This window comes from Amphimedon queenslandica, unplaced genomic scaffold (assembly GCF_000090795.2).
Source record: "Amphimedon queenslandica unplaced genomic scaffold, v1.1 AMPQUscaffold_13479, whole genome shotgun sequence".
In the NCBI taxonomy this organism is placed as follows: Eukaryota; Metazoa; Porifera; class Demospongiae; order Haplosclerida; family Niphatidae; genus Amphimedon; species Amphimedon queenslandica.
The window spans coordinates 31348-53359 of NW_003546285.1; the positions used below are offsets into that span (position 1 = coordinate 31348).

The 22012-nt window shown below is 36.2% G+C and overlaps 6 protein-coding genes across 6 annotated transcripts in view; 3 read left to right on the forward strand and 3 right to left on the reverse strand.

Moving 5' to 3' along the window:
- LOC105312029 (iron-sulfur protein NUBPL-like) overlaps positions 1-1621 on the reverse strand; it is a 2012-nt gene extending 391 nt beyond the window's left edge. The window contains exons 1-9 of the mRNA XM_019994229.1: positions 1474-1621; positions 1397-1428; positions 1261-1351; positions 1172-1211; positions 1064-1121; positions 889-1015; positions 699-784; positions 375-498; positions 33-114 (exon numbers count right to left, since the gene is read on the reverse strand). Coding sequence (XP_019849788.1) covers positions 33-114; positions 375-498; positions 699-784; positions 889-1015; positions 1064-1121; positions 1172-1211; positions 1261-1351; positions 1397-1428; positions 1474-1603 — 770 coding nt within the window. The 5' untranslated portion in view covers positions 1604-1621. The remainder of the gene's footprint in view (positions 1-32; positions 115-374; positions 499-698; positions 785-888; positions 1016-1063; positions 1122-1171; positions 1212-1260; positions 1352-1396; positions 1429-1473) is intronic.
- A 20-nt stretch (positions 1622-1641) lies between these two features.
- On the reverse strand, positions 1642-10096 carry LOC100637372 (myosin-10-like). The gene is made up of 35 exons (XM_019994224.1): positions 10040-10096; positions 9925-9987; positions 9783-9853; positions 9664-9737; positions 9490-9597; positions 9359-9435; positions 9271-9307; positions 8902-8982; positions 8797-8844; positions 8671-8751; positions 8533-8592; positions 8284-8478; positions 8010-8189; positions 7803-7907; positions 7718-7753; positions 7559-7672; positions 6873-6950; positions 6715-6801; positions 6612-6662; positions 6483-6537; positions 6350-6438; positions 6178-6254; positions 6036-6117; positions 5843-5950; positions 5679-5771; positions 5393-5587; positions 5181-5308; positions 4143-5003; positions 3954-4086; positions 3842-3891; positions 2994-3246; positions 2532-2753; positions 2061-2258; positions 1878-1938; positions 1642-1816 (listed from the first exon to the last, which is right to left on the reverse strand). Exons 2-35 carry the CDS (start codon positions 9975-9977, stop codon positions 1746-1748), a joined length of 4212 nt encoding a protein of 1403 aa, XP_019849783.1. The 5' UTR covers positions 9978-9987; positions 10040-10096; the 3' UTR covers positions 1642-1745.
- Positions 10097-10126: 30 nt separating this feature from the next.
- Positions 10127-12349, forward strand: LOC100637499 (probable ATP-dependent RNA helicase DHX40). The gene has a single exon (XM_011404343.2). The coding sequence runs from the start codon at positions 10132-10134 to the stop codon at positions 12304-12306; it is 2175 nt and encodes a 724-aa protein (XP_011402645.2). The 5' UTR covers positions 10127-10131; the 3' UTR covers positions 12307-12349.
- Positions 12350-12389: 40 nt separating this feature from the next.
- LOC109580739 (uncharacterized) lies at positions 12390-14512 on the forward strand. Its single transcript, XM_019994226.1, has 3 exons — positions 12390-13376; positions 13433-13466; positions 13525-14512. Exons 1-3 carry the CDS (start codon positions 12493-12495, stop codon positions 14413-14415), a joined length of 1809 nt encoding a protein of 602 aa, XP_019849785.1. The 5' UTR covers positions 12390-12492; the 3' UTR covers positions 14416-14512.
- On the reverse strand, positions 14388-16931 carry LOC100637624 (72 kDa inositol polyphosphate 5-phosphatase-like). The gene is made up of 12 exons (XM_019994227.1): positions 16320-16931; positions 16134-16231; positions 15925-16049; positions 15711-15830; positions 15574-15657; positions 15420-15526; positions 15330-15372; positions 15149-15264; positions 14897-14985; positions 14795-14851; positions 14703-14740; positions 14388-14648 (listed from the first exon to the last, which is right to left on the reverse strand). The coding sequence occupies exons 1-12, from the start codon at positions 16914-16916 to the stop codon at positions 14479-14481; spliced, it is 1644 nt and encodes a 547-aa protein (XP_019849786.1). The 5' UTR covers positions 16917-16931; the 3' UTR covers positions 14388-14478.
- A 61-nt stretch (positions 16932-16992) lies between these two features.
- LOC100637748 (DIS3-like exonuclease 2) lies at positions 16993-21949 on the forward strand. Its single transcript, XM_019994225.1, has 31 exons — positions 16993-17125; positions 17175-17322; positions 17368-17444; positions 17492-17557; positions 17602-17655; positions 17713-17811; positions 17868-17927; positions 17971-18147; positions 18204-18269; positions 18330-18496; positions 18586-18733; positions 19048-19116; positions 19160-19199; positions 19248-19360; positions 19415-19474; positions 19759-19806; positions 19849-19917; positions 19973-20030; positions 20077-20126; positions 20171-20227; positions 20279-20358; positions 20403-20526; positions 20587-20646; positions 20722-20820; positions 20946-21070; positions 21116-21227; positions 21306-21344; positions 21392-21496; positions 21583-21696; positions 21745-21810; positions 21859-21949. Exons 2-31 carry the CDS (start codon positions 17292-17294, stop codon positions 21889-21891), a joined length of 2466 nt encoding a protein of 821 aa, XP_019849784.1. The 5' UTR covers positions 16993-17125; positions 17175-17291; the 3' UTR covers positions 21892-21949.
- The last annotated feature ends 63 nt before the right edge of the window (positions 21950-22012 follow it).

The window sequence follows — 22012 nt, forward strand, 5'->3', positions numbered from 1 at the left end:
CATGTCAACATTAATTAATTATTAAATATACCTGTGGACTATCAGGCCTTGATATAACTATTGGTTGACCTTTATCTGATAATTCACAAATATCACCATCTAATGGAATCACACCTTTATGAGGAGAGAGGGAGAGAGGGGGGGGAGGGAGGGAGGAAGGGAGGGAGGGAGGGAGGGAGGGAGGGAGGGAGGGAGGGAGGGAGGGAGGGAGGGAGGGAGGGAGAGAGAGAGCCGGGGAGAGGGAGAGAGAGAGAAAGAGAGAGGGGGAGGGAGAGAGAGAGAGAGGACAAAGGCACAAAGCAATTAAAAGAGGAATAAATGAAGTGGAGAAAGAAAAAGAAGTGATCAAGATAATGGCGTGTTGCTATAGTAACCTATTATGTCCACACCCACATCTTTAGACAGTTTGTCAGCTCCTCCTACTTTACCAAACACGTTTGAATGATGTCCACAATTAGGACACACATAACCACTCATGTTCTCTATAATACCATAAACCTAATGAGTATAGAGGAGAAGGAAGGAAGAAAAAATTAAGAGAATTATGCAAGAGATATACTCTATTAGTTACAGTTCTAAACAAGAAAGGGAAAGAAGTAGATATAAATTGCAAATTATAAGAAGAGAAAGGATTAAGACCATACAAGTAATTCATATTGCTGTTTATCCATATATTCACTACTGAGGTGTAAGCTTACCGGTATGTTAACTTTCTTAAACATTTCAGCTCCTTTCCTAGCATCAGATAATGAGAGGTCCTGTGGAGTTGACACTAAAACCACACCTACCAACAAACAAACAAACAAACAACAACATTTACATGCAAAAGGAAAATCAGTAATAAAATTAATAATAATAATATTAAATTATTAATTATTGTTTAATTACCAGATACAGGTATATTCTCTGATATTGATAGTTGAGTGTCTCCAGTACCAGGTGGCATATCAATTACTAATATATCCAATAGACCCCAGGCCACACCTCTTAATAACCTCCGTATTGCTGACATTACCTGTATATATACATGTACATGTAATTAATAATAATTATTATTAATTACCATTAATCCTCTCCACACTATCGGCTCTGATTCCTCTACTAAGAAACCCATTGACATACTAAAAATAATAAATAAATAAATAATTTTTAAAAAATAATAATAAATTACCATTTCACATTATAATTGGTCAGTGGTATCATCTTGTCTTCTATGAAATATACTGACAATATACTGGAATATACTAATAATATACTAACGTTTATCCAGTTCAGGTTGTCCCGAGAGGTTCATTAGACGTGGCAATGAGGGACCATACACATCAGCATCTAACAGACCGACCCTCAGCCCCTACTAATTAATAATTAATTAAATAATAATTAATATAATTTTTACCTTCACATTTGCTAATGTCACTGCTAAATTAACTAAAAAATTAAAAATAAAATTAAAAAATAAAGAATATTATTTACCAGCTGTTGTAGATTTTCCAACTCCACCTTTACCAGAAGCAACGAGGATCACGTGATTCACACCTGGAATAGGCCATTTCCTTGGTACTTTCTCTGAAAACTTTCTTATAAAATAATTTAGAAACTTCATGAAAAATTAACCCTTTGAGTTCAAATGATTATTTACTATTCTAGTTATTAATAATAATTAATAAAACCTGAAAATCTGCAACAATTTCTGCAATAATAATAATTGTAAATCAATAGTTCAAAAATGCTGAAAAACTGGTAAACTATAATTTATTGCTTCGCTGATTTTTAAGAAATTTCTTAGACTCTTTGATAGCTTCATGTGTTCTCTGAACTAAAAAATAAAGAGAAAAAATATTAATAATAATAATGTATTGATATTTCCATCTTCTTACGCTGTTCATTAATTAATGATAAATCAATTGATGATGCTCGACTTGACACCCTGCTACCATCCTAATTAATAATAATAAATTAATAAATAAAATAAATAATAATAATAATAATTTTACATGCACATACAAACACTGTATCTACTCTTGCTAAAATCTGTGACCATAAGTATTAGTATTACTTACTACATCATCAGCTCCTCCCCCTGCCCCGCCCCCTCCTCCATTCTCCTGATAGTGTGATGAGAGTGTTATATGAGATACTGATGGTATTCCTTCTTGTTGCTGCTGTAGCTCGTTCAGTAATCGCTGACTATCATCTAACTGTCTTCTCTGTTGTTGCAAGTACAGCAATAACTCATTGAGGAAACCTTTATCCATTGACTAAGAGAGGAAAAGAGAGAGAAGAGAATTGGAATAGAAAAATCAATACATGTATACATGTACATGTACAATTATTGTTAATGTTTCATGTACCATGTACTGTATGATGGAAAGCTTTTAAGGAACTACACTGTACATGTACATGTAGAACTTAAAATTTAAATCTTTCATTTAAAATCGAGTTAAAAAAAGATCCAAAATATATGTATGTTGTATTTCAAAAATTTGCAAATAATTGAATTCTATAGCCTTTAAAATTTTCTTTTCTCTTACCCCACAGTTAGGCGAATTCAGAGCTCTCCTAATCCTCTCCTCCAATTGGTGCGAACTGGTTTCCACGGTAACACGTGTTCTTGATCTCCCCGGGTTAGCAGTGGAGGCGGCTCCTGGTACAAAGGGGGTGTGGCCTAATGGAGGACTCGAACAAGGAGAGAGACCAGTGGCCCCTCCCACTCCGCCTGTTGATGCTCTAGTGTGTTGGGAACTATCCAATACCTAATATGATGATGTAATGATGTTCTATTTTTAGAATGCTAATAATAGTAACAAGAGATTGGGATTAAAAATTTTTAAATAATTTTGTAAAAATTAGCATAATATTAAAATAATAATTGGATAGCTATAACTTGTGTAAAATAAGTAGGTTACATGTACATGTACAAATTGAAGCATTAAATTTTTTAGCATATTAAAATAAATTTAAAATAAATAATTATTAAATAAAATAATTATTACCTGACTAGCATTAAGGAGTATATCATGAAGTGAGCTGTTATTATCCAAACTTTGTTCCAGTTGTCTACGTAATTGCTTGATCTGTTCCAGTAGACTCTCTATTGAGAGGCTCCGCCTATAGGCAGGGCTACCTCCAGTACTGTCCCTCACTCTTTGAAGCTGTTCTATTTCCGACTGAAGGGAAATGACTTGCTCACGACAAGAAGTTAGTTGAGATATGAGAAGAGATTTCTCTTTTCTTAGAGAAGATATACTAGGAGAGGAGAGAGAAGAATGAAATATGCTGAAGTCTGAAAAATACCCAAGGCTATAGCCCATGCTTTTTTCTGAAAAATGGCCAAAAAATCAGTTCCAATTTTTATCATATTTTCTGATACATATTGATGTCCTTATGCTGTGTAGAAAGTTTGAGCCGATTCCGACTTAATTTTTTAAAGTTATGGTCATTTTAAGAAAATTGCCAAAATCTGAAAAATACCCAAGGCTATAGCCCATGGTTTTTTCCGAAAAATGGCTAAAAAATCACCCCCAATTTTTATTACATTTTCTGATACATATTGATGTCCTTATGCTATGTAGAAAGTTTGAGCTGATTCTGACTTAAATTTTTCAAGTTATGGCCATTTTAAGAAATTTGCCAAATTATGAAAAATACCCAAGGCTATAGCCCATGCTTTTTTCAGAAAAATGGCCAAAAAATGATCCCCAATTTTTATTAAATTTTCCAATACATATTGATGTCCTTATGCTGTGTAGAAAGTTTGAGCTGATTTCAACTTAAATTTCTTAAGTTACAGCCATTTTAAGAAATTAATTAGATGTACACATTTTCTGACATTCTTTGTTACCTTTTTCTTAAATTACGTAATTCTCCATCAGTTACAGGCGAATACATCCCCTTCAAAATAAATAAATAAATAAATAAAATACAACCATTCTCTCTTTCTCCATCTCTCCCACTTGATTCTCCTGCAGTTCAATTATCCTTTGCTCAAGCTCTGAGATTTTATTATTCTTTTCTGTCAGTATCTCCTCCAACTTTATCTCAAGCAATCGCTTCTTTTCGTCTGCCGTTTGCAATGAAGTCACCAAACTAAACAAACAAACAAACAAACAAACAAATAAATAAACAAATAAATATTCTTATACCTCTCTATCTCCTCTTCCTTCTGTACAGCTGATTCCAGCTGCTCTTCTAATATTTGCCGCCTCTTTTCGCTCTCAATCAGTTTCTCCTCCAGCAGTCTCGTCCGAGCATTGAACAGCTTCTCTTGCTCTCTCTTCTCTCTCCTTCCCTTCGACTCCGCCTCCCTAATCCTACTCTCCCAGTAACTCCTCTCTCTATCACTTGTAGTTCCTCCTCCTCTTTCTCGTCCTCCTGATGAAGTTCGGAGTCTCTCTTCACATTTCTTTTGTAGTTCTTTATTAAGTCTTGTCACTTCTCTGTGTTTTTCGATAAGTTCGCTAAGGTCGGGTTGTTCTCCACCTAAGGTGAAACTAGACGTCGTCCATCTCTCTTGACCACGCCCATCCCGATTTAGATCTGGTAGTGATGTCACTGACCCCACCCCCTCGTTATGAACCGTGGGTGGATTACGGAGTGAGGACAGACGTGATTCCATGAGTTCTATCCTCAATTTACGAGATTTTCCTTCCTCGTCGTCAAGCTGAGACCGCAGGCGTCTAATCTCCTCCCTAAGTCGTCTCAAGTCTTCGTCCATTCGACCATTCGCCAGTTGACTCTCCAGTAACTGTCGTTTAGTCTCCGCTAGCTCGGACCTTAACATCGTTAAGAGAGTCTCCTTCTCTTCTCCTTCTGCTAGAACCCTCTCTCTTTCTCTCTCTAATTCCGTTATTATTCTCTCGCTCGTTTCTTGGAGTTCCTCTAATTCTGTTCTCTTTATTCCGATGTCTACTTCGTCTTCCCCTCCTCCCTCTCTCCTCTTCTTCAGTAATGACTTCAACTGCTTCTGTAGCTTTGAGAGCTCGTCCAGTTTGGAAGCTAAAGAACTGAGAAAGAGAGAGAGAGAGAGAGAGAGAGAGAGAGAGAGAGAGAGAGAGAAGAAAAGGAATAAAATTTAAATAAAAATAAAAAATAAGTAGAAGAATTGGGAATAGGAGAGATTACAAAAGGAAAAAAATAATTATGTTCATTTTAAATCAAAATGTACAGTATAGTGTAGCTACCTGTTGGCTATGGTGCCTTCTGTTCTTCCTGTTAATATCTCACGAGAGAGTTCGTCAAGTTTTTGGAGAATCAGCAACAATAGCTTCTCGGACATTCCACTGAATATCATCGTTGTTGAACTAGAACCCTAATTAATAATAATAATAAATTAATAAATTAATTAATAATTAATTTAATAATATTATTAATATTAATTAATTACTAGACTCACAGGTGATCCACCTTGGTCTTTAGTAGGTGTGGTTTTGGGTGTGGTCTCGACACTGACGGCTACTTTATGAGGTGATTGACTCATCTCCTTTATCTGTGCCTCTAGCCTGTGGACCTGCTCCTGTAGCTCCTCCATCACTCTCTTAGCAGACGCTAAATTATTAATGGAATTATCCTCAAGCTCAGCTAGCCTAGCCTATTAATTATTCATTAATATAATTAATTATTCATTAATATAATTAATTAATTCATTAATATAATTGATTAATTCATTAATTATTCATTACCTTAAGCTCCTCCTTTTCTTGCGTTAATTGTATAATAACTTCCTCTAATTTCTGTTTTTCAGTCTGGGCTTTACCCAAATGTATTTTCAGCTCCTAAACCAAAAATAAATAAAATAAAATAGCTTCTTTTCTTCCTCCATTATAAAGTACTGTATAGTCTGTACTTGTATTATTTCGTCTTTGGTTTCAATGGCTTGTTTTAAGTTGTTGATTTCTTGTTCTTTGCTGTTCAGTGCCTGCTCTTGTGCCTGTAATAATGACTGGAGTCTGGCCTGTTAAATAAAGAAAATAATAATAATAATAATAATAATAATAATAATAATAATAATAAACATGTTTCTCTCTTCTCATTCTCACCATTTCAGCTGATGACACATTCCCTTTGTTCCTGTCATTACTCAGTTCATCCAGTACCCTCTGTAGGCTACTGATAGTCGCTCTGGGAAATAAAGAATAAATAAATAAATATACATGAAAGTTATTGTTATTTCAATATTACTGTGAGTGTTCCAGCAGTAAGTCTTTCTCTTTAATTTTCTGTTCCAACTGATCAATGATAGACTGTAGCCTAATGACCTATAGACACCAGCAATGATAAAAGATACATGTACATTATATGTACATGCAGTATACATGTACATGCAGTGTCCCTCCCTCTCTCTCTCTCTTACTTCTCCTCTCAGTCTGTCCAGCTCTTTCCTCAGTGCATCATTCTCTCCTCTTAACTGAGCAATGTCACTTCTTAATGATCTCATACCAGCTGGAATTTAGAGAATATATTTAAATTTTATTTTATTACTTTACCTTCTTTTTGTTCTAGTTGCTTATTCAAATCCTCAATGGTTGCTTCCAATATCCCCTAAAATAACAACAACAACAACAACAATAATAATAACAATAATAATAATAATAATAATAATAATTTAAATGTACTTTTTCAGCTGCATGTGCTGTAGTTGCTTCCAACAGTCTATTCTCAAGATCCTAAAATTAAGGAGTATAATTTAATATTCAATTGTATTACAGTATTCAGTACATTTAGTCTGGCTTGTGCTGTTTTCAAATTTTGTCTTAATTGAATGATTAATTCGTCTCTGCCAAGCAAATCGGCCTCTGCCTTTTCCTATTAATTAATAGTTATTGGTAGTTATTAATAGTTATTAATAGTTATTAATGGTTATTAGAGGTTATTACTTTGAGGTGTGTCTCTTGTCTCAGTTTTTCTTCTAATCTTTCGATTTCTGATCTTAATTCAGTAACTTGATATGATATCTAATTATTAATAATAAATGTAATAGATCTATTGCATTTTCTGATATGTAATTATTGATATTTAAAATGTGCCAAAATCTGAAAAATACCCAAGGCAATAGCCCATGGTATTTTTCAAAAAATGACTCCAAAATCATCTCCAATTTTTATTACATTTTCTGATACATATAGATGCTCTTATGCTGTGTAGAAAGTTTGAGCCGATTTCGACTTAAATTTTTCAAGTTACAGCCATTTTAAGAAATAGGCCAAAATCTGAAAAATACCCAAGGCAATAGCCCATGGTATTTTTCAAAAATGACTCCAAAATCATCTCCAATTTTTATTACATTTTCTGATACATATAGATGCTCTTATGCTGTGTAGAAAGTTTGAGCCGATTTCGACTTAAATTTTTCAAGTTACAGCCATTTTAAGAAATAGGCCAAAATCTGAAAAATACCCAAGGCTATAGTCCATGGTTTTTTCCAAAAAATGGCCAAAAAATCACCCCCAATTTTTATTATATTTTCTGATACATATTGATGTCCTTATGCTATATAGAAAGTTTGAGCTAATTCCGACTTAAATTTTTCAAGTTACGGCCATTTTAAATACTCCAGACCCACCTCCTGTGAGCTGATGTTGGTACTGTGTGCTGCAGTTCTTGCAGCTGATAATGATTTATTCTTTTCCGCCAACTCAGCTCTCAGCTGTGACAATGAAGCCTTGAGCCCCTCAATCTAATAAATAAATAAAATTAATAAATAAAAATAGTATTTAATTACTTCTGTATCTCTGTGCCTTAACTGTCGTTTCAAATTCTGAAATGAAAAAAAATGAAATTTAATAATGATTCTCTCTCTCTTTTACTTCAATTTCTTCATCCTTCTCTCTTATGACTCTCTCCAGTCCGGCTATTTTGCTTCTCAAGTCTTCCAATTCGTCTTTTAAATTGCGCAACTTTCTACGCAAATCCTAAAAAAAAACAAAAAAACCACTATAAACTAACTCCATAATCTTCCTCCTCCATCTTCCCTTCTCTCCTTTTTTCTTTCTTTCTCTCTCTCTCTTCCTAACTTCATTTTCTCTCTCTTTCTCTTGGTTCTCCTCCTCAGCTACAGTTAGTTTGTTCTTCAGGTGGTTATTAGTATCAGCCTCTTCTCTCAGTTGTCTCTGGAGTTCTCTTAACTGTCGGTTCAATTCAATGATCTCGTTGTCTCTCTTCTGCAACAAATCATTTTTCTCATCTAACCGTATCTTTAAAAAGAAGAGAGACAAAGAAATTACAATTTAAATTTGTTATGCCTCTAGTAGATGTTTAATTTTTAAGTAAAATATTAATTTTTTTTACTTTGAGTTGATGGATCTCATCTGTCAGTGTCTGCATCTGTTGGGCATGGTCTGTTGCCATGGCAGCCATTCGATTACTGACCCGGAGGACCTCCATTTCGAGCTCTTGTATTTTCTTGTCTTTGACGTCACAGGCTTCTCTTGATTCATCCAACTCATTCTTAATCTTCTTTAGCTCCTCCTCCAGTGCCTTCAACTTTAAAAAAAGAATATAATTAAACAATAAACACACACTCTCTCTCTCTCTTACTTCTTCATTCACTGGTTCAATTGTTTGTACTTTAACATTAGCAGTAGTTTTTAATGGGACCTGATTAATTAATAACAATTAATAATAATAATAATTAAAAATTAATGTGCTGTTGTTAATGAATAATTAATTAAGCACCTGTGGTTGCATGTTCTTTAATTGTTCTCTTAATTCAATTAACTCGTTTTCTAAATTATCCCCTCTCTCCTTCTCTTCAGCCTATTAAATATGATCATTAATATCATTATTAATTAAATTAATTACAGCTCGTCTCTGTGCTTCGTTTAAACTCAGTTGATATTCCCTTGCCTCCTAATTTTAATATTTATATTTATTACTAATCAATTAATAATAATTAATAATCATCACTTGTTGTAATTGTCTTATGGTGTCTTGCAACTGATGGACTTGAGCTAATGATTTGTTGGCCATTAGGAGCTCATTCTCTAACTATTAGGGGAGAGAGGGGAGAGAGAGAGGGAGAGGGAGGGAGAGGGAGGGAGAGGGAGGGAGAGGGAGGGAGGGAGGGAGGGAGGGAGGGAGAGAGAGAGAGGGAGGGAAAGAGAGAGAGAGAGAGAGAGAGAGAGAGAGAGAGAGAGAGAGAGAGAGAGAGAGAGAGAGAGAGAGAGAGAGAGAGAGAGAGAGAGAGTAGAAAGGAGAGGCAGGAAGTACAATGTAGATGTACATGTACATTCATTAATAATTAGATTAGTTATTCTCCATTGCATTACAACTTACTTCTTTGACTTTTCTATCCAAGGCATCAATTGCATTTCTTAGAAAGAAAAAAATTAAATAATAATAATTAATAATGTAATAATTATACTTGGCATCTGTTAATAAAGACTCTCTGTCTGCCATTTCTTGCTTCATCTCGTCAACTTGAACATTCAATTGAATATTCTATCATTATTAACGAGATCACATGACAGTCACATGACCAAAGGACACACCCACCATCTCCCAATCTTCATTAGTGTCCCCGTGTCTTTTTCTCAGTGCTTCTTCCAAATGATATATCCTCAATTTTAGACCAAAATTCTCTTTTTTTAATTCTTGCAATTGCTAAAGAGAGAGATTAATGATTCAAGTTAATGATAGACGCAATTAATAGTTGATTTGAGATCTCACTGATTCTTGATCTCTCAATGATCTGACACGATGCGGTGATATCCGTCCAGCACTGGTCAGAGTAGGTCTAGTACCTGTGACACATTAACATGTAACGGAATGAAAGGGGGTGTGGCTACCTGGTGTCTCTATCTCGCTCGATATTGAAGAGGTCAAGTCATATTCTAAACGTTCTTCGGACGAATGAGAGCTAAGAAATGTGACAATTATTAATAATTTTTATAAAATTAATTAATTTTTTTCATTCTATTTCTCACTCACAATTCTTCTCCTCCGTTAAGAGTAGAGTTATGATCTTCCTCTTCTTCCACCATTTTATCTAACCTGAAAACAAACGAGAGAAGGAACTAAAGACTCCCTTTCTTCTTCAAATTACAAATTAGAAAAAAGGTGTGGACAGTTTAACAAGTAGGCGTGGTCACAGTTGCTTATTAAGTATAGGTGTGGTTTTAAATTATTAAAAATAAAATGGCGTCTCAGAGCAAGCTTCCAATCGCCACGTATCGAGAAGCCCTGGTTTCTAGCGTGAGAGAGAACCAGACACTAGTGGTCACTGGTGAAACTGGCTGCGGTAAAACCACTCAACTCCCTCAGTTTTTGCACGAGGCTGGCCTAGGAGAAGGAGGAATGATAGGGATAACACAACCACGACGAATGGCTGCCATTTCGGTGGCTCACCGGGTCTCCGAAGAGATGGGTAAGAGCCTAGGTGGCACAGTAGGGTATCAAGTGAGATTTGACGACTGTACCTCGCCCGATACTAAAATCAAGTACATGACAGATGGTTGTCTATTACGAGAGTTACTTGATGACCACACCCTCTCCTCTTACAGTATTATTATATTGGATGAGGCACACGAGAGAAGTTTAGCAACTGACGTACTCTTCGGACTCACTAAAAGACTACTGCCACACCCACTGGGCGATGGGTCACTCAAACAAAGGGACCGCCCACTCAAATTAATTGTAATGTCGGCGACACTTGATGTCAAGAGATTCTCGGAGTTTTTTGATAATTGTCCTATTTTTACGATACCAGGTCGGGTCTACCCGGTATCAATCCACTACTCTTTCACAGACGAGACTTTTGACCCGATGAAGACCAGTTACCTCTCTCGTGTAGAACAGGTAGTGATGGACACTCACATGGAGAAAGGCCCAGGGGATATACTGGTATTCCTTACTGGACAACAAGAAATAGAATCGATGTGTGACAAGTTATTCAAATCAGCTGAGAGAATAGATTATGAACATGACGTCCTATGCAAAGACGTCCTTGGCCTCGCTATATTACCTTTATATGGGTCACTACCTACTGAGCAACAGCAGAGGATCTTTAAACAGAGCGAGAGAGGAATAAGAAGAATTATAGTATCCACTAATATCGCTGCTACTTCAGTGACTGTAGATGGTGTGGTTTATGTTATCGACTCGGGTTATGTCAAACAATTATCATTTAATCCTCGTACTGGACTAGACGTGTTGGCAGTAGTTCCTATATCAAAGAGTGAGGCAGAGCAGAGAGCTGGTCGGGCTGGTCGTACAGCACCTGGTGAGTGTCATAGGCTGTATAGTCAATCATTTTATAACTCGTTGAATCAGAATACAATACCGGAGATACAGAGGGCCAGTCTGAGCAGTGTGATACTTGATTTCAAGTGTATGGGGATCAGTAATGTCATTGAGTTTGAGTATCTCGATCCACCGGAAGAGAGAATGATTGCCGAAGCTCTTAAACAACTCTACTACTTTGATGCAATCAATGATAAAGGCCAAGTAACACCTTTAGGAAGACAGATAGTCCAGTTTCCTCTACAACCGAATCTCTCCAGAGTTCTCCTTAAATCAAAATCCCTAGAATGTGAAGAAGCAGTCCTACCAATTGTAGCAATGCTTTCAGTTGAAAATGTATTCATTCGTCCAAGCTCAAAGAAGCAAGCCCTGGAGTCTATGGAAGCACATAAAGAGCTTCAAGAGGCTGGTGGGGGCACTAGCGATTTTGCTACTTTACTGGCAATTTATAAACTAGCAATGGAGAGTGGGAACCAGAAGAGGTGGTGCAGGGACAACTACGTCCACTGGCGGAGCCTCAAGACAGCTCAAAGCATAGTCGGACAACTAAAGAATATACTAAACAAGCAGGAGGTTTTGGGGGATAGTACTGAAGAGATTAGAGCTGCTCCATTAGGAGAGAGAGTACGTCAGTCATTATGTTTCGGATTATTCAGCAACGCAGCTAGACTAGCTCCAAACCGACGCTCGTTTAGAACTATGGACGGGCATAGCACTGTTGCTTTTATACATCCTTCATCGGTTTTATTTGGATGTGAGGATTCACTGGATTGGATCGTTTATCACGAGATAGTAGACACTGCCAAGACTTACCTGAGGACTGTCTGCCCTGTGAGATATGGATGGGTTAAAGACTTACTGCCTCGATTACATGAAGTTGATGCTTATAGACTCAGTGATTGTGAGAGGAAGAGGAGTCTAGGGGGAGAGGAGGAAGAGAAAGAGGAGGAAGGACCTGTTAGCAAGAAGCAGTCGCTAGAGAAGGAAGAGAAGGAAAGAGAGAATGCATTGAGATTACAAGAAAAAGCTAAAGCTGCCAGAGAAAGATATCTATCAAGAAAGAAAACTTAGCATTTGCAAACTTCATTCATAATAACCAATAATGCTTTTAATTTTAAATAATAATGTTATTAATTTTTGTTGCTAATTTTTTGCTATTGGGTGGAGTTGCTTTGGGTGTGGCTACTTAATTTTTAGTATACGGAGTTATACGGGTGCGTCGTTGTGGGTGGGGCTGGCAGTGCTGCAGGAAAAATCATGGAAAAGCGAAATGAAGAGAGAAAGAAGAGCTTTCTAGATGATGGAACAGAAGAGACTAGCAGCACCGGTAATACAGCAGCTACTGCAGTAGTGAGAAGAAGAACAGCTAAAATAATAAGAAGAAAAGAACCTACAGTTGATCTAAGAACATTACCACCAGTGTCTCTGCTGCAACCTGCTACCATTGAGTGCTACAGTACCGTAGAATCAGCTTCAGTGCACACGCTGGACGCCCTGGGGAGCTATTATACGGCAATTGTGGATGAAATGAGCATTACTGGTTGGAGGATTGATGAGCACAAAAAAGCAAAGCAAGAGCTGAGCATATCATCACAGCACTTGCAGGCTGCAAACAGACAGGCACTGCAGAGTAGAGAGAGCTCCTGCAATCGTCTTTACTCCTCTCGACTCAATTCTAGACTCACCAAAAGGAGAGAGCAATATTCATTCAAGCACAGTGATGACATTGATGATCACTTGAGCCATTACATCAATCACTGCTCATTCAGTTTTCTCTTAATATCGTCAAAAAAGAAAGAACCGCTACTGCAGGAGCTACCAGAGCAATCTGACAGCACTCACGAAGCAGTGAGTGAAGCAATGCATAGGAGAAGAAGTGGCACCACTAGGAATGACTACAGCAGGAAATCAAACAGAAAATTAGAAGAAAATGATTGCAGCAATGAATTATGTGACATTCAGACTAACCCCCCTAATCATAGGCTACATAGTTTAGCAAGCAAGCTTGGAGTAGAGGACTCCATCCACAAACCAACTCTGGTTCATTTAAGCAAAGCAAAGACAGCTTCAACAAACATGAGGAGATCAGGTGAGATGGATAGAGTTGCTGAATCATTAATGGTAACTGGTGCAAGTGACAGGTAAGATAAACATCATTTTCAAACATAACTGCTATTTATCACAATCCCTTTCACAGTAAAGAAACCAAACTTGTCGATTTGGCAGACAAAGTAAGCGCCAAAAATCATACTTCATGCTAATAACAACAATTTATCCTTGCATTGTTAGAATCGAAGGCATTTGAACTCAAGCCGGCAACCATCAAGGCAGTCTTCATCGAGACAGTCATCAAGGCACCAGGAGCATAACTTTTCAGCTCTTTCTAAACCAATAAAGAAAGAGAGGAAAGATCCTTCGACAATTTCTATATCAAAATACTTAAATATCAATAATAGATCAGAGAGAGACAAGGAGGGAGAGGAGAAAAAAGATGAGAGAGACAAGATCTCAGAACTAGAAGAAAAGAAAGAAAAAGATGAAGAACAGCATCTCCATGAAGCTGAAGCTAGCTGTAGTCATTCGACTTCTGAGCCATGGCCTGATCCATATCCAATTGATCTAATGGCTGATACAGGTATTAAGAAAGATATTGTAATACGGAGGACAGCTGATTCACTGGGTCTGCACTCGCACAAGTGGGCCAAAGACTTCATGGAGAGAGGGTTCCTTAATGGGAGAATATCTCGTAACATTTACTATCACTACTCAAGGCCGGGGACTAGAGAAGGAACTAGAGAAGGCTCTGCTTCTTCTGATGTTTCTGCAATAGAAAAGAATAAAGAAATGAAGCCAAGAACAGAGAGAGCTGTCACAACAAGAGGAGAAAGAAATAAAGCAGATACTATTACAGAGAAACTGCAGAAGCTAGAGAGTGTGTACTTTAGTGGATCTTGTAGGAGGCCACCAGGGGCTGGTGGAGGAATGAACTCAGCTTGTAAAAGGAAGATAATTAAAGGGTCAGTTTCAAGACCACAGACTCAAGCAAATGTGCACAAATCAAGGAGACAGTATCATGAAGGAGGAGGAGAGGAGAGAGAAAAGAAGAGGTCTGGCATGGCAAAGTGGGCAGTAACAGGAGAGAGATGGCAAAATATGTCACCGATTAAGTTATTTACATAAAAAAATAATAATAACAATAATAATAATAACAACAACAACAATAATAATAATAATGATATTTATTTAAAGTATATGACATACAGAACTTGATTTGGCACTATTTCTACTGACAGTAGGAGGAGGAGCAGAAGCAGTGGTTGAAGGGAAAGGTTTATTTTTACTTGATGAACTGACATTACTGGTCACTGGATGAAGTGGCTTAGTTGAAAAGAGCTGCTTCCTTCTTTGCAAAGCTACAAGAGAAGAGAGAGAGAGGGGAAATTAGGATATTATACATGTATATTTACCTCTTATATATAGCTCCCTGTTGTAACTAGTTGGTAATCTACAAAAAACATTAACAAAATAAACAACAACAAAATGTAATCATTAAACTAACTCTGTAGATATGTCACTTTTAGATTCCATAACAGCATTAAATATCGCATAGACTGGCCTACAATTAATAACAATAATTAAAAATAAATTAGTTCAAAAATACCTGTGGTCAGATATTAATATAGATGGACATAAATCATATCCAGACCCACTAATAATCCTTCCATCATTAGCAAGAAAGAGTACACGGTCCTATTAATGAATAAATTACAGGAAACATGTATAACTGAAAATTAATGTACATTACATAAATGTACATGTACATCTAATTTTTTGATTTAAAATTTCATTTTTAAAAAGAAATTCAGAATTCATTCCATGTACATGTACATTCATTATGATATTATTAGCTCACAGTCCAAGATGGTATCCTAACTAGATCAGATGTATCATAGCAATAGCTGTTGATATCAAATTTATATGAGGGAGGGAATGAGATTGGCTGCTCAGAGAATCCATTAAAAACATTCCCTAATAGTTAAAAAAATAAAAAATAAATAAATAATAATAATAACTAATATAAATGTACTACCTACCTGCTAGTATTTCCCTTGTTAGCTGATCATTCAGTAATAAAGACTGAGGGAGTATGAAGATGGTTAATATGATAATGATGTACAAGTTACCATAAGTTCACTGTTCTGTATGGCATCATCAACTGTCTCTCTCTCAAGCTCAACTCTATAATTGAAATCTCCAAACCAAAACACGTAATTATGAGATTCTAACAATCCTTCAAATGCAATAATTAAGAAAATAACTTTAAAATGTTGTTTTTACTGTTTGTCTTTATTCCAGGGAATGACAGATTGCTAGCAATCTTGTGCATATCTGCATTTCTATCCATGACATTACTAAAACCAGCTATAGAAAGAGAAAAGTGGGCATCATGCAATCAATAATGTAACATTCTCTACCACTAAAATGAGATGTGATGAATAGAAAGGATGATCCAAAGAGGCTCAGTCTAACTGCAACTGCTCCTTTTGTCTTAATGGCAGTTACTGGTCTAGTTGCAACACTGCTTGATAAAACACCTAAGCATTACCAATACATTTTATCAGTTCCAGTCACATATTATAAATTTATAATCTCAATCTATTTCCTCTCTCTTCTCTTCTCCTCTTTTACTTGAACAAAACCAGATGAGGTCTCTCCTTAAGAAGAGACACAAATAAATGCAGCCGAGAGAGGAGCTGTGGATTAAGACATGAGACGGACCAAGAGTCTGCTGAAGCAATACCTCCCAATCATTTCTAATAATAATAATAATAATAATAATAATAATAATAATAATAATAATAATGATAAATTAATTAAAATAATTAAATATTCATTACTTCAGTGGTGTTGATTCCTGTGTTCCTATTGCATAAAGGTCAGCTAACGTTTGCTGACTCAGCGGTAATATAAAATCATCAATTGATACTGGCAAAGACTAAAAGAAAAAAAAAGAAATTTTTTCAAAAATACAAATTACTAGACTGTACTGTTTAAATAAAATTAAAATATTTTAAATATCGTACCTTTTCTTCATGCATGTTCCATGTTCCCACGAATATCTTCAAATTACAGTCAGGAAGGAGGCTCTGTATGACTCCGCCCCCTCCTCCGACCTGATCAGCACTATCAGGAGAAAACTGACTCCGGACCGTGTGTGTCAGTAACTGAGGTAGTGGAGATATAGTAGGTGTGGTCGGAGAGGCGGAGACTTGTATGGGTACGGTTAAAAGTGGATAGTGGGGGGAAGTATTAAGGAAGGAATGGCGAGAGGGTTGATGAGAAATTGACTGAGTTAGCATTGATATTGGAGGCAGGAAATGTGTTGTATTGGGAGAATACATGTTATCGTCACTGCTACAGCTACTGGTGTCGTTTCTAGTATTAATAACTACCTCTCTCCCCCTCTCTTGGTGTTTCCTGATTGGTTGTAGAGGAGTAGATGTGACCATGTGGCCTCTGTGCTCTATTGAGCGGTGTGAGGAGAATGATTCTTGGCTGGTTGACTTTTTCTTGCTACGTAGGACGACTCTCCTTTCCCTGGTGCTCCCTGAAGACGAGGAAGAAGAGGATTTATGTGATCTAACGAGAGGGAGCTCTTGTCCGCCATGTTGAGTTGCCATAGAAACGAATAAATAAACAAATTCATTCATTAATTATTCATCGATAATAATTAAACTCGGGATTTTCCGTTACACTAGAAGTATACGGACTCAATCTGCGCATGCGCTCTAACTCTACGCGGGTAAGTTCCATCCATTGAACTCGTGGTTACTCGTGATAGAGGTCTCATCCTCTAGCTCTAGTTTCTTCATCATCCTCTTCCAAGAAGGTAAAATACTATCAAAATACAACATAAATTTATTCTACCACATCCTCAGCTACCAGAATATACGGTGGAACCACGAGACAGGATGATACTACTCCGAAAACTACTCCGTGCCATTTACAGTAATACTCCGGGCACTTTCACTTGTAATCTTGTGTAAACTCACAATATGGCGGCAGCTCCTACTCCAAAGAAAACGCGTAAATTCTTAATTATTATTTTATTTATTATTCTACATTTTGCAGGCAGTGAAGCAAAAGGAAAAGTTAAGGGAGCTAGCAAAACTCCCCAAAATGATATATTTAAGAAAACACAAGAGCCGGTAAGCTAATTCTAATCACATGATCTTCACATGACACATCCGAACAGCCGTTTGAAGACTACTGGCCCAAGAGCGAGGTATCGGCTGGCCTCAAGAAAGGGACATTACTACAAGTATCGTAATTAATTGGGTGGGCGGAGCTCATTAATATTCATAGGGAATATTCAGAATCAGTGCCATTGACTATAGCAGAGCTTATATCAGTGATCCAGTTAGGGTTCTATTTAATGCCCGCTTTATTCTAATTGACGTCTTAATTTATTTGTAGATGGGAGGTCCTGATTATATTGTCCTGGGGGCGTGGCCTAGAAACAGGGCAATGGATGGAGATGAAGTCGCTTTTTCTGTATTACCTCCTGATGAATGGGTATATTAATAATAATAAATAGATATTATTATTTTTATTTATTAACTTATTCTTAGCTTCAGAACGGAGCTGACGAGAAGATGAAGGTGTCAAATATTAAAGATTTGAGTTCAGAGGTTTAAGAATATTTTAATATTACGTTAGAATCCTTATAATTAGAGTGACTCGGACGAGATCTCACCAGTAGCTACTGCTGACGAGGAAACTGACCAACCTACTCTAATTGATGCCCTTTATGGGAGCAGCAAGTCAATGGGTGTGGTCAAAACCACTGTAGACGAACCTATTTTAGAAGACAATGTTAAATCATTAAGAGTTTATACAAGAACAGCTAAAGTAAGAGATTTAATTGTATTTATTATTATTATTATTATTATTATTATTATTATTAGGTTGTGTATATAATTCAAGCAAGTGGCCGGCGTGCTGCTGCTGGTTATTTTAAAATTTTTAATAAAGTAATTATTAATTTATTACATGATTTGCCGATAATAATAATTAATTTTGAAACTCCTTAGTCTCTCGGTCTTGCCTTATTCTCTCCTCGGGACAGTCGGCAGCCAAGGACCGTCGTACCTTTGAGCTGTCTTCCTGAAGATTATGCAAGCAATCACAAAAAATACGAGAAATCGTTATTTATATGTAGGATAAAAGACTGGAAGATCACTGATCCTTTTCCTACTGGGTGAGAGAGAGAGGGAGGGAGGGAGAGAGAAAGGGAGTGAGAAGAATCTGCATTATTTGTTGTTGTTGTTGTTGTTGTTTTTCTTTTAGTGAGTTGTTACGTAGCATTGGTGAGGCTGGTGACATAGTTCCAGAGACTGAGTCCATCCTAACTGAGTATGATATTGACACTGATGAGTTTCCACCTGCAGCAACTGAATCATTGCCACTAGTTAATGGACAATGGACCATACCACAGGTGAGTGAACTGTAAAGTATGTACACATGTACTTGTATATAGTATGTGTATATACTGAATGTGTGAATGTTATACATGTACATGTATGTACATGTACCATGTGTAGAAAGTTTGAGATGATTCTGATCAAATTTGGATTTCTTATGAATATTTGAAGTTGCTTCAAAATCAAAAAAGTCCCTTTACTATAGACTAATAGTACAGTGTATTTCATTAAAAATGGCTAAGAGAAAATTCTCAAATTCAAAGGGACATTATACATTATTATTATTATTATTATCATTTATTTATTTATTTGTTATTGTTATTCATAGGATGAGCTTGCTAAGAGGAGGGATTTCCGTAGCGACTGTGTCTTTACCATTGATCCATCAACTGCCAGAGTACGATTAATAATAATTATTATTATTATTAATTTAATAATAGGATCTTGATGATGCTATACACTGTAAAAGCTTATCCAATGGTACTTTTAACAACTATTAATGAATTAATTGATTTAAACCCTCTCTAGGTGTGTTTGAATTGGGTGTTCATATTGCTGACGTCAGCTATTTCGTACGTCCTGGTACTCTTTTAGATAAAATGGCGTCAGAGAGAGCAACTAGTGTATACCTTGTACAAAATGTATGATCATTCATTGGTGGTGCTCCTGTGATTTTTATTTCTTTTTTTTTGAAGGTTATTCCGATGTTACCTAGGATTTTATGTGAGGAGTTATGCAGCTTGAATCCTCAGCAGGTAATAATAGAAACACTAAAAATACTCTCTCCTCTCTCTCTCTCTCTCTCTCTCTCTCTCTCTCTCTCTCTCTCTCTCTCTCTCTCTCTCTCTCTCTCTCTCTCTCTCTCTCTCTCTCTCTCTCTCTCTCTCTCTCCCTCTCTCTCTCTCTCTCTCCCTCTCTCTCTCTCTCCCCCTCTCTCTCTCTCCCTCTCTCTCTCTCTCTCTCTCTCTCTCTCTTTCTCTCTCTCTCTCTCCCTCTCCCTCTCCCTCTCCATCTCCCTCTCTCTCTCTCTCTCTCTCAGGATAGATTAACATTTTCTGTTGTTTGGAAGCTTACCGAAAAAGGAGAGGTAATGTTAATTAATTAATTAATATTAATGAATATTAATTAGTTACTGGATGAATGGATGGGTCGATCTATCATACACAGCAAAGCAAAACTAAGTTATGAAGATGCACAAGTAAGAGAGAGAGAGAGAGAGATTAAAGATATAGGATTACTCCATACTTTTATAGAAAATGATTGATGATCCACAGTTTTCATGGCAGCACAGTGATTTCCCATGCATTCCAGGTAATTAATAATAATAGTTAATAACTGTCAATTAATTATTAATTAGTGACTGAAGTAATATCAGACATAGTTGAATCAGTGAACAGATTAAATAAGGTAAATAATTTATTTTATTTTATTTTTAATAATTATTATTTTAGATTACTAAAAGGTTGAGATTTTTAAGACAAACCCGTGGATCTTTAAGACTTGATCAAGTAATAAAGAAACCACACCCACATTTATTATTATTAATTTATTAATATTAGCCTAAGCTTGTGTTTAATATTGATTCCGGCACTGGCCTCCCTAATGGCTGCCACATCTACCAACATAAAGAAAGCAACAAGTAAGAAACCATTTGTATATTGTCATAATAACTTGTTCTTGTAGGATGATAGAAGAGTGTATGTTATTAGCTAATATGGCTGTTGCTCATAAAATATCAGAGACCTTTCCTGAACTAGCTTTGTTGAGACGCCATCCTCCACCTAAAGGAAAAGCAATAGAGCACCTGGTCAGTGAGATTTGAAAATGAAAAATACATTATGTAGCCCCTCCCCCTCCTTCTCTTTAGAGGGATCAGTTTAATTTATTAGGAGTTCAATTTGAGTGCTCAACTGCTGCCGACATTCAAGTAATGAATAATTAATGATCTGCAAACCACACCCACTCCATTAATAACAATTATTAATTATTATTATTATAATAGAAAAGTTTGAATCGGTATATTAGTAAAGGAAAAGAAGGGGACAAGAAACTGGAAATGGAGAAGCTTGTACTAGTCAGTTTATGCTGTAGAGCTATGGAGGTAAGAGAGAATTGCAATTATTATTAGTAATTTTTGGAGAGAGAAAGATTCAATTAAAATTATAAGTCATTTTTGGAGGGAAAAAAGAGAGTGAATATTTAAAAGTAATTTTTTGTTATTTCTAGTTGGCTCACTATTTTTGTACGTCAGTATACAAGGAGGAGCAGTTCCGCCATTATGCTCTCAACGTCCCTCGCTATACCCATTTCACCTCTCCTATCAGGAGATACCCGGACATCATAGTACACAGGTATAGTCAACTATTACACATTATAATTATGTGGTTTGTGTGTAGGTTGTTGGCAGCTGCTCTTGGTGAAGAAGATGCGCCAAAATATTTGCCTCCAGATATTGAGGATTTTGCTAATCACTGCAATAAGAAGAGGAAGAATGCAAAGACAGCAGAAGTAATGAGGAGAGTGCCACATTTTAAAATAAAACATTTCTCTCTCTTTCTTCCCTCTCTCTCTCCCTCTCTTTTTTAGGAACTAAGTAGTAGCCTATTTTTAGGCGTTTTTATCAGAGTCAGTTAAATAAATAAGTATTACTATCCTTTATTTTATTGCATTAGAAGTGTGGTCCTATTGATCAAGAAGGCATTGTCTGTGCTGTTTTGGATAAATCATTTGACGTTTTGCTACCAGAGCTAGGAATTATTAAAAGAATATATTGTCAAGTAATAATAGTTATACTATACCCCCAAACACTGGTTTACTAACCTGTATTGTTTTATTGAACCTGTTCTTGTCTTTCTCCTTCCAGAAATTGTCACTGGACAGTTACAAGTACGAGTTATTGAAGGATAAAGGATGTGAATCTCCTCAGCTTCAGTTGATATGGAGCTCAGAGAAGAAGGACACTCCTCCAATCTTACAGGTTATATATACATGCTCAGTACGTGATATAATATTATTTATTTTTTAGTTAATTAAAGTTTTTAATCCTGTTAAAGTACTTCTTTCATCTATTAAAAATTCGCTTCAATTTGAAGTAATTATAGTATTTATTGATCTTGTAAATGATTTTTGTTCATTACAGGCTAGTCTAGTTCAAGAAAGAAGTCATGAATAATTAATGAGCTGAAAATTATAATTTCTAATGACTATGAATACAATTAAGAACACTCCCATAGCAACGGTCATAGCAACGTATTTTTAGCAAAAGGGGAGTAGCTCAAACTTGCAGAAATTTG